This window comes from Tiliqua scincoides, chromosome 2 (assembly GCF_035046505.1).
Source record: "Tiliqua scincoides isolate rTilSci1 chromosome 2, rTilSci1.hap2, whole genome shotgun sequence".
Classification (NCBI taxonomy): domain Eukaryota; kingdom Metazoa; phylum Chordata; class Lepidosauria; order Squamata; family Scincidae; genus Tiliqua; species Tiliqua scincoides.
In genome coordinates, this window is record NC_089822.1 from 141,706,887 (window position 1) to 141,721,088 (window position 14,202).

At 44.7% G+C, this 14,202-nt stretch overlaps 1 protein-coding gene across 1 annotated transcript; it reads left to right on the forward strand.

Annotated features, from left to right (window-relative positions):
• Positions 1–671: 671 nt before the first annotated feature.
• Positions 672–12,069, forward strand: CDK2 (cyclin dependent kinase 2). The gene is made up of 7 exons (XM_066613316.1): positions 672–994; positions 3,758–3,835; positions 4,743–4,866; positions 5,751–5,921; positions 6,487–6,588; positions 8,931–9,134; positions 9,621–12,069. The coding sequence occupies exons 1-7, from the start codon at positions 879–881 to the stop codon at positions 9,723–9,725; spliced, it is 900 nt and encodes a 299-aa protein (XP_066469413.1). The 5' UTR covers positions 672–878; the 3' UTR covers positions 9,726–12,069.
• The last annotated feature ends 2,133 nt before the right edge of the window (positions 12,070–14,202 follow it).

Sequence of the window (14,202 nt, forward strand, 5' to 3'; positions counted from 1 at the left end):
TAGTATACTTTCAAAGCCATTATAAGTTTTAATTATAATGTAGCTTTTGAATAAAAAATAACAAATAAAACCACTTTTTGCACTTCTGTGCATTGCAGCCCCAGAGCCCAATCCTATGCCTGCCTACTCAGAAGTAAGTCCCATTTTAGCCACTGGGGCTGACTCCCAAGTAAGTGTGGAGACAGAACCCAATCCTATGCAGTTCTACTCAGAAGTAAATCCCATTATAGTCAATGGGGCTTCCTCCCAGGAAAGTGTGGGTAGGGTTGCAGCCTCAAATCCTATGCTGGTCTACTCAGAAGTAAGTCCCATCGTAGTCAATGGGGCTTACTCCCAGGAAAGTGTGGGTAGGGTTGCAGCCTCAGAGCCCACTCCTATGCTGGTCTACTCAGAAGTAAGTCTCATAGCAGTCAATGGGGCTTACTCCCAGGCAAGTGGGGGTGGGAGGGACAGGACTGCGCCTTCAGTGCCACCCCAGACCACCCGCCTCCTCCAGATTCCTGGGACTTCACTCTGCCCAGCAACGGCCCCTTTAAGACCCCTCCAGAGCTCTTCCCTCCGTGTTCCGCAAGGCGCGTCGTAGCCAATGGGGTGAGAGAGGAGGCGGGGCGAGTAGAAAGCGGGAAGCGGTGGGGAAGGAGGAGGGGACGAGCCGCGAGTTGTTTCGCGTCGCGCGCGGGAAGGAGGAACGACAACAACCAGCAGCCAACGGCCGAATCCTAGCGCTGCCCGGCGTTGTGGCCGTGCTGCGCAGGCACGTGGGCGCCGCGAGCCTTCTCCGTGCCGCGCTGAGGTCGGGTGGGCGGCTGGCCGGCTGGCTGTTGCTCTGCGGGCCGCTCGAGGCGAGCCGGGACCCCGCGCGGGCCGCCTCTCCTTCCATGGAGAACTTCCAGAAGGTGGAGAAGATCGGCGAAGGCACCTACGGCGTCGTCTACAAAGCCAAGAACAAAGTCACGGGCGAGGTGGTGGCGCTCAAGAAGATCCGCCTGGACACGTGAGTGGCTCCCTCCGCCCCGCGGTGGCTTCTCGGTGGAGCCCTCGGACTGGCAGGGCAAGAGCTTCTCTGGGCACGTGCAGAGTGACTTTACTCCCGCCGCTGTGTGACCGTAGCCAGGCCCCGGCGCTCCGCCTGGGTGGCTCTGGGAAGAAGCCGAGGGAACGGCCCATTCCGCCGCAGCAGGAGCAGGAGGGGCTGGGAGTGTCTCCCTCCAATGGCTGGGAGAAGTTTCTGTGCCTGCGGTCCGTCCCTCCTCCGGCTCCGACGTGAGGAGGGAAGCGCCCTTGGCTCCTGCCCTGCGGGACCGAGTCCTGTTTTTGCATTGGTGCCCCCAGAAAACCTCTGATCGCGATGGGGGAGGGACTGGAATGGAGTGTGGCCTACTCAGTGGCCTTTTGTGTCCCCCCCCCCCCATTTTAATGACAGAGTAACTTTTTTCACCTGGGTGCAAGTACTTAGTGGCTGTAGGGCAGTGGTCCCCAACCCTTTTTCCACTTGCAGACCCCTTGGTAGCCCATTTCCATAAGTGGGTCCCTTCCTATTAGCTCAAGTTTTGTAATTAATAGTAGTAGTAGCAGCACTCATACTACTCAACACAAACGTTTGTAATTAATAGTAGCAGCAGCATGTGCTCTTGTGGCCTGAGAAGTTCTTGGTGATTGATCACTTTCCACATTATGTTTCAGCTTTTTTACTGGGTTGGTTTTCAATCACTGATTCATACATGACTTGATGACCAAAAATTAACTATTGGTGGGGCTTTTGCAGCTAGCCACCTGCCTTTCTGGTCTGAAAGGCATTCTGGGGTACTACCTGCCTTTTTTCTGCCATTATTAAATTCTTTTTCAAGTACCCCTAAAGGTCCTGTCAAGTACCCCTCGGGGTACACGTACCCCAGGTTGGGAACCACTGCCATAGGGCAAGGTGCTCTGGCTCTTGGAACATGTAGATGGCTCACCTAGTTGTTGAAAAAACGAGTTGGGGTCCTTGGGGGTGGTGTTTATGTTTTAAGAGAAGTCAGGAACCGGAGTCCTTAGGCGGCCTGATTTATGAAGCCCACAGAGGAATTTGATCCTCCAGAAAGGGTTTGGGGGGTGGGGGGATGGAAACAGACATAACTGGTACCAAGCTTGAGTTGGGTGGTAGGTGTCCTTCATTTCAATCTGGTACCGAAACTGCTTGAGGGTCCTGTATTTTCCTTTTCATTGTGGACCCACACACCCTTTCAGCCTCTGGGGTTGTTTCTTTGTTGAACCATCAGATTGGCTGGAGAAGAGCTTCTCTGGGCATGTGCAGAGCAATTTTCCTCCCACTGCTGTGTGACTATAGCCCAGCCACATATATCTAAACAGAATAGGCCAGCCAGGTGTACCTGAGCTCCCTTAATGCTACTGGCAAGAGAGAACTTTGCATGAGTGATTTTGAGAATGTTCCATTTTGTTGATGTTATGTAGACCACCGGCTGAGAGCAGGCTCCACCTCTTTCATGTACTGTACAACACCAGACACATTAGAGCTACGTATGCTAAGCTTTGGTTAAGGTTAATATTTTTACCTAATTTTGGGGGGGCATCAAAAATAATCATGGTCGTTGATCACTGAATGTGTGGACGCTGGATAGCAAAACAAGACTCAGTTGTGTAGTTTTGAAAGGCCATGGAATCAATTGCAAAGTGATATAAATAAAAGTATGGTGCAAACGAGCAGCTCACACCCTCAAATTTGGTTAATTTCTAAAGATGAGAGGAGCCAAGACTACATGGGTGGAACTCATTTTGTCTGAGTATAATCCACCACAGGATTCAAGTTGATGCTGAAATATAATTTTGGAGACTAGAGGTTACAGTATAAGTAAGAAGACATTAGCTGCATTTACTGGATCAAATGTGTCAGTTTAGCCACATGCAAACTTTTTGATTACATAGGTAATTCTGCCCAATAACAGCAGTGTTACATGAAAACATGTGCACTGTTAGTCTAATGTAGTGGTTCTCAAACTAATGCCATTGCCCCCTTAAGGGGCAGGGAAAGGGGGATTGCAGCAAGATGATCCCCAGGATTGTGCTGCTGTGGGGGACCTAGGGGCTTTTTAAATTATACCTGAGTGCCTGCCAGCATTCAGAGAGTGCAGGGAGCCCCACAGAGCTCTCTGCAAGGTTCCCTGCATCTCTAAATACTGAAAAAAGTGATCACAAGCCACTTCCAGTTTTCTGATTGCAACCAGGAAGTGGGTTGTGATAGCATTTAGTTAGTGTTTAGATGTGTGGGGAGCTTGCAGCGGGCTCCATAGGGCTCCCCGCACTCTCCAGATGCTGGCAGGCACTCAGGTATATTTGCTATGACGTTTGAACCCAACAAATCCTGGTTTGCTCTAAGCAGATTTTCCAAACAAGCAGTATATCCTAATTTCCCATGTTGGGTTTTTCAGAAACTCTGCTTTGAACAAACTAAGATTTTCTGAATTCAGTTGTCACAGTAAATTATTTTAAAACACTTCTTTCCCTTGTATGGAAAGTGGAGGGAGGAGTGTATAAGTCTGTGGCTTGGTAATGCCCTATGCCCATAATTAATTAGATGTTCAGTGTGACATCTAAACTGACTCCCTGTGCCTTTAAGTGAGTGTATATAACAAAATCCTTTCACCTATAATCTGATGTTATTGTCTAGTGTGGGAACATCTCATGGTGTCAATGGAGCAAAGCCATGGGGTAGTTTAAACTGCTTCTCTAGTTTTACCCTGTCTTCCCTCTTTGTTTACAGAGAGACGGAAGGTGTCCCAAGCACAGCCATCCGAGAGATCTCCCTGCTCAAGGAACTGAATCACCCCAACATCGTCAAGTAAGTCTGTGGCAGGCAGAGAGAAGTGCTTGAGACTGGAAGTGGACAGAAGGTAGTTTGGGATCTACTGTTAGAAATCTTGAGTGATTTGCAGTAGATTACTGAAAGTTTGTGACTTCAAGTTGTTTCACAACAAGAAAACAGTAGTGCCCCCCCCCCGCAAACGTGTGTGTGTGTGTGAGACTGAGAATTCCTGGGCTGAGATAAGTTCTGGTTCTGAAAGCAAATTCCTGGACTGAACATTTGCTCAGAGGCACTCTGTTCCTTTCTTCTATGTGTATGCCTGTCTCCAGGCCCCTATTTTTGTGGCTGGTTCTGGTCAGTGGAGATTCTACTGGGGGGGAAAAAGATCCCACAACTTGAACTCTGGAGGGTAATGAGTAAAATCCTATTTTTGGGAAGATGCTCTCAGTTTCAGTCAATTTGTCAAAGATAGACATTTGAGAGAATAGAGTTGTAGTTGCCCAAGTGTATTATGGAAGATGTAGGTCTAGCAGCCAGCTTTCCCCCTTTTTGCACAGCTGCATAGAGCTCTTCCATAGGTGCACAGTAGTGTCTCTGGACCCTTAGCAATGCCATCATCGCTGGCCTCTGGGTTGCTGAGCTCCAAGTTGTGTGGAGCTCAGTTTCAATTTGTGCAGCTTAGGGGGAACCCTTCTAACAGCCCATTCCCGTCCACTGTCATTGATCCAATAGTATGCAACATTGGATACTTCAAAAAAGCCCAACAAATGGATATAGGTATCCTTTTTTTTTTTTTTTAGTAATTTTCTGCTAATTTTAGAGGTATAAGGGTGTGCCAAACATCCTGACCCTCTTGGCTAAAATTACAAGGGGCCAGTTCTTCATGAGTTGGGCAAACGTCTCTTCAATGCTTCCTTAATTTATTCCATTTTCTGCTTTCCAGGCTGTTGGATGTGATCCACACTGAGAACAAACTTTACTTGGTCTTTGAGTTCCTACATCAGGACCTTAAGAAGTTCATGGATTCCTCATCTTCCATCAGTGGCATAGATTTGCCCCTTATCAAGGTGACTAGCTCAGAATGGAGTGGGAGATGGCAGCAAAACTGTGCAAAACCCTCTTTTTGGTTTGTGAATCCACTGGCTGCATTTATTTGTTCCAGTCAAAAGAGCTACAGGAGCGCTAATGTGTTCTTGTATGCACAGACTTGTCCTTTTTGTTAAGGAAATGCAACAGGATGCACACCCAGGGTTGCTGCCACTGAATGAAAAAGGTCTTGCATGTCCAGGAGTTCCTGAGCCTGTGTGCCTACATTTTAGGCCTTAAATGCATGTATGGATCAGATGTGTGCAAGTGTGAATGAAAGCTGGATCCATTTTGCTCTTGATTCCTGCTGAGTTGAATAAAATCTTTGTATATACCTGAGTGAAAATCATGGGAAATGTCCAAGTGGTTCCCCCTTGATTGTGTGTTTAAAATATGACCTAAAAACAAGGACATGATCTGCACGCACAGAGACCCTGTAGATGCAGCATAGGGCTCAGTAGTGCTTTGGATCAGGAGTTACTTGCAGTCTGGAATTGTTGTGAGGGTGATTTGCTATAGGTAGATTTTCCTCAGCTATCCATTATCAACAGTGGCAGATGCATTAAGATCCACATGTGCTAAAGGATTGGTGGGGAGGAGAAAGGGTTCCATTTAGACTTGGGGCAATTCTTTCAATGGTCACAACAGCACCTTGGTAGCTGGATTATGCCTTAAGATTATAGACCTCATGTCAGTGACAGGAAAACCAATCTAAGCAAATAAACAAATTCTGTCAGGTGATCAGAGGGGACTCTTGTTCATTCTCAGGAGCCTATCAGAGTCAAATGCTGAGACCTCATCTATAACACAGCTGGCTTTTGCTTCAGGGTCTGTCTTCATCCTTTCTGTATCTCTTTCTCCTTAGAGCTATCTATTCCAACTTCTGCAAGGCCTTGCCTTCTGCCATTCCCACCGGGTGCTCCATCGGGACTTGAAGCCACAGAACCTCCTAATCAACGCAGAGGGAGCAATAAAACTGGCTGATTTTGGCCTTGCCCGTGCATTTGGTGTACCAGTGCGAACCTATACCCATGAGGTGAGCATCTTCACCCATGCCTTTCTGTCTGTTGTCTGACTTGGAAAATAATAATTGTTGACTTTTCGTATAGTAATAGTTGAAGAAGTATTATCACCATATGAAAAAGTAGTGCACTATTACAATTGGTCATCTTTATCTGTGGATTCAGAACCTGCGAATATGACCCACCATGGGTTCCAAACCTGCAACTGGAGGACCCACAGAGGACCTCCCAGACATGACTCGAAGCACCTTCCACTCACATTTGGGAAACTCTCTGAGGCCAGGCCTCAGAACACCCCCTGGAGGTGTCAGAAAGGCAATTCTGGTTTTTGTAAAAAAAGAAAAAAAAAATGGAAGTGCTGTTCCATCGTCTTGGGGGGCCACAGAACATCTCCAGTCACAACCAAAAGGTACTTCCGGTCTTATCTGGAGGTTAGGTGAGGGCCCCAACCCACGGATTTGTGCATCCATGGGGATTCTAGGAACGGAATCCTGAAGGATGCCGAGAGTCAATCTGTATAAATGGTTATGGGATTGTCATTTAAAGGAGAATTATTGAGTGTGCCTTGCTTTTTACTAGGTGGTGACCCTTTGGTATCGAGCTCCAGAAATTCTCCTTGGTTGCAAATATTACTCTACAGCTGTGGACATATGGAGCTTGGGTTGCATCTTTGCAGAGATGGTGCGTATCATTTTAGAAAATGACAATGGTATAGGTTGGTGAACTGGGCTTGAGCTGGCTCTGGTACAAAGTAGGCAATCAGAATCAGGAACAAGCATACATCTGTTCTGCTTAAGAGCTTGAGGCTATTGCAGAGTCTTGGATTTGGACTAATGTGTGAAAACCAAAACAATCTCACCATGGAAGAGAGAGATCCTGATGGTGTAAATGCATTGCATTGATGAAAAGAAGGTGAAAGTACAAGCAACTGTATAGATGCAGAATTCTTGGGGAGAAGATGGAGGAAATTATTCCACTGTTGGCAACCCACGAAAATCTGACCTTAAAGGACTAGGATTATTGGGTGAAGACACCAAACTGGAACTGTAAAGCTGCAATCAACCCAGTGTGTGTAGGTTACTGGATTGGGTGAAAAGTTTGAATAAGTTCATCATTTGTATGACTAGAATAGTAGCGTTAGCAGGCATGCAAATGCCAACTAGTCTAGCATCCACACTTAAGGCTACATCAGCCAGCTACTAGACATTCTAATTCAGTGCAAGTAGAAGGCAGTGGCAGTTTCTGTAAAAGATGTAGTAACTACAGGGCATGGGTCAGTTGTAGTGCTTGCCCTGGTTTGTTTCAGACTATCTCTTTGTAAAATTGCTCAAGTGGGAAACATGCTTGCTTGAGACCTCGGAGAACCAGAGTAATGGTTTATCTGAATACATACGTGGCCACTACATGTTTCTGTTGGGTGCAGTTTTTGGTCAGGGAACTCTCCCATTCTTCCCTCTATATCTAACCAGGCACTTGTTGCCCCAGTACATCTTCCACAGCCCAACACAATCACATTCTGTAATAAACACCAACACCAATGGGACATAGCCAAAATATGAAGTCTGTATGTATACCTATGTTGCACAGTTTATTATCATTGAGTAATTTTTGGTGTAAATCTCAAAATGTTCCTTCTGAACTGTTTTTTAATGCTGTAATGCATACTGCCCCAATATTAACTTGGGCGTCAGAGCATTAGTAAGGCATGTTAATTTCTATGTGTGATGTAGATGTTGGCCACATCAAATGCTTCCTGCTTCCTTCTCCTTTGCCTTGTGAAGAACTGCTGACAAGATCAGTTGACTTGGCATCATCTTGTGGAGGGAAAAGCAATTTATGTCATCCCCCTTCCCCACAGCAGAAACCTCCATGGAACTGGGAGTGGGGAAAAGAAAGATCTCTTGTGTGCTCACCTTTTGAGGCCTCAGTTAGGGTTCTGGGAATGCTGCTTCCTTTCTGCTAGGGGGCATTTGTATTCTGCAGAGTGAGTGAGGAACATAGCACATGCAGAGGGCTGTGCGTCATGCAGGGAAGAGCTGGTAGAATGATTCTCATGGGAGCTTTCTGGATCAGATTCATTTGCTCAGTCTTAGCCCTTGGTGGTCTGGGTCAACTTCAACTTTTCTTCGAGCATCTGACAAGGCTGTAGATTTGGCTGCAAAAACATGAATGTTTAGTGTTTAAACTTATTAGTCACTTTGCCAAACTTGGTATACCAAGAAAAAAACACAATACAAAAATATAGTTAATGAAACTGCCAAAATAAAAAATAATCACCTCTTCACAGAGTTGCTGTAGCATAGTTCACTTAGCTACTGATAGTCAGGATTTCCCTGGCTTGAATCTCACTTCTGCCATAAACTGATTGGATAGCCTCAGGCTTGCCACTCTCCAGTTGCAATATGGGTATAATACTTTACAGTTGCATTTCTGTGGGTTGTGATGCAATGCTGAAATCTGCCCCTAAAAGCCTCCTGGAATCCCCAGAGGCTGCTGCTTTATCACGCCAGCCTGTGACCCACTCCCTTGGTCTCAGAATGCCTCCTGGACATGACAGCAGGTCATGAGAGGAAACTGGAAATAGCTTCTGTGAACCAGAAATGGCTTCCGGTCATATCTGGGATGAATTCTGAGGCCAAGGGGTTGTGGGCCGGTACAACCTGGAAGCAGCCTCTGCAAAGGGGTGATTGATTAGAACAGTAGAATTGGGAGTACTTGGTTAAATTGTATTTTGAGCCTGCACAATCTATTTGGCAGATGTGGTTTGATCTGGTTGATTTGGCAGATCTGCCTTGTGTATGTCATGCTCTGTTTGTGTGGCCTCAAGCGACTGTCTTGGAGTCTGTCTTCTCTCTGTATTGTAAGACTTTCCTCTTAGGGCTGTGAGGAAAGATGAACACATAAAAACTTGTATGGCCCCTTTGCTCATTAAATATGTTGTGTAATAGCAAATAACAGTAGGATTCCTGCCATTGATGCTTCACCTTTGGACAAGACTCTGATTCCCTATCTCTTGCCAACAGATAACTCGTAGAGCACTCTTCCCCGGGGACTCTGAAATCGACCAGTTGTTCCGTATCTTCCGCACACTGGGTACTCCAGATGAGACTGTGTGGCCTGGTGTCACATCCATGCCTGACTACAAGTCCAGCTTTCCCAAATGGGCCCGACAGGACTTCAGTAAGGTTGTACCACCCTTGGACGAGGAGGGCAGAAAACTTCTGGCTGTAAGTTACTAGGTGGTGTGGAGGGCAGTAATTTCAACTCTTGCACAACCTACTGCTAGACTAGCTGGGTGAGCGTTTGCTATGCAAGCCTCCTGAGGTACCAGAATACCCAGCAGTATTTGAGTATGGATTTATATTTGCCATATCCTTGGAAAGCACATCCATGCATTGGCATTTCTTGCTTTCAGCCTGTTTTAAATGTGAAATGCTTGTGTGTACTGTAGTTGTCAATCTGGTCTCCACCCAAATCCTAATTGGTATATCTCACCACCTCCCTATTTTTCTTGGCACTGCTGTTCTTGTGTAGCATTCAGTCTTCCTGCTTTTGGTGCTGGATAAAGTGTTGAATTATGTCTGTATTCCATTACTGAGTCACATGTGTGTGTCCAGCCAGGCATTCTTTGGGGGTCCCATGAGAGGAAGAAATGTTGGCCGTCCATGTTTGACTTTCTCTCCGCTGCAATGACTTTCTCCTTTCCTCTTTAGCAAATGCTGCATTACGATCCCAACAAGAGGATCTCGGCCAAGACAGCACTCAACCACCCCTTCTTCCGAGATGTCACAAAAGCTGTGCCGCACCTTCGCCTCTGATATGGGAGCAGGACCTGTAAGCCTGTCCTGCTGCAGATTCTGCAATTGTCTCTTCTTTGGACTACATCAGACACTTGCACTTAACTTCCCACTTAAACAGAATGGAAGACTGAGTGCCCAGTTGGGCACTGCCTATACCTTTTGGGGTCTAACGCCTGAATCCATGTTAAGATGCCAGCTGAACTTGATGCACTGGTGCTTCCAGCCTGACTGGCTTGAGGAGAGATTGGAATGCAGAAGAAGCACCTGCAGGAACCGTTTTTGCTAAGGGAGAAGCAATTTAATTCCTCGTACTTCTTCCAGAAGCTCCATCTCCTTTCTCATGATGTCTTTTACAAGATGTCTTCTGTTCATTCTTCAGTTGCAGCTTTTGTACACGGATCAGCTCTGTATTGCCTAGAGCAAACCTTACTGCCATCAGGAGACAGTCTTTCTGATTTGGACCATGGATATTAAACAGGACCATGGATTTTAAATAGAAGACTGGAGCCTGCATAATGTTACAGTTTTTGGTGCTAGCAAAGTGACTTTCTTTCCATCCAGGTTCTTGGTGAAGACCAGGCACTTGGCTGTCTGCCTTTCATAAACAGGAACAACTTTCATGTAGAGCCCAGGAACATTTGCAACATCTGAACTGGGGCTATCCTTTGCACCTGTGACATCAGTCAAAATAGCCCAGTAGTTTTTTTCTGGATGACAGTGGTTTGTGATGCCAATTAGATGAGACCTAGAAGAAAGCCTCAGAAAAAGATGGGCTTGATTGCCAAAGTTGGTGGAATAGAATGGCTTGTTAAGCAGTCAAATAACAGCTTATCTCTTCACTAGATCCTTCTTGATGTCTCTTAAACACAAAATGTTTAAAAATGATCTTCAGAAGTGTTCATTGGGGAAAATGTATGCATCATGCTACTACCTTCTTCACTATCTAACAGCATAGTCTTTCTCTGATATGTGTATTTCTGATCCATGTCAGTGAGTTGGCAGGTCTTTCCCTGTGTTTGTGGCCAATTTTAAAGGCAGTGGGGGGAAGTATTAGCATACATCTTGCTGCTTTCTCTGTTCCATGCATACTACATCTTCCAACAATGGACATAAGCATTACTTCTCTTGGAGCTCAAGCTTCTGAAAAACAAGTCATCAGGCTATCCTGGGATGGATCTGCTAAGTTGCCTTTACTTCAAGCACTATAGAGTGCTTTAAAAATTGTATGTAGCCTTTGAAGTTCAGGTGTACAAAAGAAATTTCAGTTCTTTTCCTACCTACTCTTTTTGCATCTTGCATAGATTTTCCTCAGCCAAAATAATGCAATTTTCCCCCTCAACTAGAGAGTTCATTCATGAACTGTACTGTCTGCAGAGATGGGAATGTCAAAGCCTCTATCTCTATACCCTCATATCTTGAAAACATTTTTTTCAGGTTATTTCATTTAAACACAGCACAGAATCTGAACTGAAGCTTAAAGCAGTGACACTCATCAATAGAAAATAAGCTAAAGAAAATCATGATTGGTCTGATAAAATTTTTACTATGAAAAGTTATAGTCATCAAAACTTTAGAATTATAGTTAGAAAGGAAAGCCCTAAGGATACCTGGGTGAGCTGGAGATTAAGGATGAAATCTCAAATCTCTGTGCCTTACCTTTGCCAGCATTTGAATGGCAACTGGATTGGCAATTCTATACCAAAAGTGTCATATGTCCAAAATGAAAGGCTATTGTAATGCAAGGAATCAAATTGTACACTTGAATAGGTTTTCCACTTAATTTTTTTTTTAATACAAGCTTCTGTGTTGCAGTGACATTAATCTATTTTAGAAAGAAGTAGCTATTCAGTGTTCTGAGAAGTTGAAGTATGATTGCTCCTTCCTCAATTTAATGAAGATTGTATGGGATTTTATAACCATAATCCATGTGGTCTGTATTCATGGATGAAGTATCCAGTGTTTCAGATATGGATGGAATTTTGATCTTCCATGTATAATGCTTAAAGATGTTCTCTCTTTGGACAATATATTCTGTGTCAGAATACTAAAATGGCTGATACGCATACCAGCTTTATTGTGGAAGCCAGACATTTCAAGGCCAGTAAGCTTTTACCAAAAATGCCAGAATGGACCAGCACAGCATTATCAAGGAAACTTCAACATCAGGAAGGGTTCTATTTGCCATATATGATCCACATGCAAAATCTGTACACATGATTTTATATTCATTCTCTCCCACCCCTCTCCCTTTTGGGGTGGAAGAATCTATATTTATAAGTTTTTAGAGAAGGTTTTGGATTTGTGTAAAACATATTAGCCTAAAGCACCTTGAAATTTTTTGTAATGTAATCTTTTAAAGAAAAAACCTATACATTTGTGTTCTTTTTGGTAGCTTTTTGTCTAACAACAGTTTTCTAAAATATTTTGAAATTAGTTTATAAATCATTAAAATATTTGTAGTTTTAACATGTACTTCTCTTTCTCTTGAAGCAGAATTGCTCAAATGCTTCTCTTGGGGTCTTGTCTGAACTGGCCTCTTGCAGACTGGATGCTAAGTAACCAGGGCTGTTGCCTGCCCTACATTTCATTGAAGCAGGAATCCATGATAGTGCCATCATATTTCTAGCAACTCCTTATCAGAATAAGTTGGGTTTTTTTGAACCACTTTGAGTCTGCTTAAACTGAAGTATTTGCTTATATATTTATTTGTATCTAACTCGTAGAGGAAGGAAATTAATGGAAAGGGACTTTGCCACCTGCTGCTCACCATTTCAGCCCCCTGAAAAGCCACCCCCAAGAATTGGGGCCATCAGAAAGATGGCGCATAGCGGGGGGGGGGGTGCAGAGGAATTTGACTAAATAAGTGGTGTCTTGCACAAGCAGCTGCTGCTTGCCCATGGTGCTTCCATTTGATTTAGATTGATTCCCCCCCCCCTTCACCTCTCATGTTACATGCCAATCTGATCCTGGACCCTCAGGAACGACAACTTGGGGAGTGCAGCAGAGGAGGTAGAAAAGCCCATCCATGAACTCACAATTTTTTGGGCTGTCTAATGTATATAGTTTTTAGTTATTTGATGCATCTTTGTGCTCTGCTTTTCAGCTGATAAGGCTCTCAGAGCAGCTTACATAAAATCAGAACAAGGGAAAACTACAATAGAAAAGATGATTGTGAAGATATGCCTTGCTGGCCTCCTCGCTCGTCCTAACAGCAGTTGTGTGACTATTGTGAGGGGCACAGAAGAGGTACCAACAGTGGTTTTTTGCTTTATTGAAGCCCCAATACTATTTATAGCTTTTCAGCACCGATGCAGCTGTACAGGGGGGTATGCACTGCATCCTGCGATGGGGAGCAGTCATGGAGGCCTCTTCAACGTAAGGGAATTCTGTTCCCTTACCTCAGGGCTGCATCGGCACTGGAAAGTCGGATAGGACAAGGCCTAAATTTTCTTTCTTTTCACAGAGCAAGTGGTGCTTCTATGGTAGTATATGTACAAAGTAAAGAAAAAACTGTCTCCTATAAAATAATCCCAGTAGGTGACACTTTCTTTTCCAGCCCATAGCAGGAAGGGGGCAGATGTTTGAAACTGGTGACTGGCTGTGGTGAAGGACTGGATGTGGGTTAATAAAACGAAACTTAATCCAGACAAAACAAAGGTACTGTTGGTCAGCAAGAGAGCTTATTAAGGATAGGAGCTACAACATGTTCTGGATGGGGGCGTGTTCCCCTTGAAGGAACAAGTGTGCAACTTGGAAGTGGTCCTGGACTCAGGTTTGACTTTGGAGAACCAGGTGATGGCTGGCCATTCTGGCTGTAGACTTGCAGGAGTATGATTGGATGAGGCAAACTAGTGTAGTTTGATACTTTTCTGTAACCAAAATAAAGCTTTTACTAGATCAGGCTTGATATCTTTTGAGACCCATTCTTCAACTGAAGCTATTGTTGCAATCCTGTACTGTACATGCATTCCTGGGAGTAAGCCTTTGAACATTGTGGACCTTACTTCTGAGTCTACATTGTACGACCCCTCCATAAGATTGCTGTGCTAGAATCACCTGTGAACTAGCCTTAGCTAGAAGTGTTTGTTTTCAGTAAGGTAGGATTACAGCCTATGTCTTTCTGAATGCAAAGGGCCTACTTCTGAATAAAATAACACAATTTTCAAGCACCATTAGCCATAGCAAATTTTGCATGATGCTTTGAAGGAGGCAGATTTTACCAGTGTTGTTCAAGCACTAGTTGCATCCTGTTTGGGTTGCTATTATATATTCTAGTGGGGGCTGCCCGTCAGGTTGCTCTGGAAACTTCACCTGGCATAAAATGTGGCAGCCTGGGTCCTAGTGAGGGCCTGTTGTTTTGACCACAGTGTATCATTTCTTTTATCATCTTCAGTGGTTACCAGTATATTTCCAGGCCCAACACAAGGTCCTGGTTATGTCCTTTAAAACCCTACAGGGAGGGAGAGCTGGGTCACCCAGCTGGTTAGAGTTGCTC

Excerpts from the sequence above, each read along its gene's own strand:
- CDK2 (XM_066613316.1), top strand. The coding sequence starts at position 879 with ATGGAGAACTTCCAGAAGGTGGAGAAGATCGGCGAAGGCACCTACGGC. Across the intron at positions 3,836-4,742 it reads AATCACCCCAACATCGTCAA|GCTGTTGGATGTGATCCACA; the intron begins GTAAGTCTGTGG and ends TCTGCTTTCCAG. Across the intron at positions 4,867-5,750 it reads TAGATTTGCCCCTTATCAAG|AGCTATCTATTCCAACTTCT; the intron begins GTGACTAGCTCA and ends CTTTCTCCTTAG.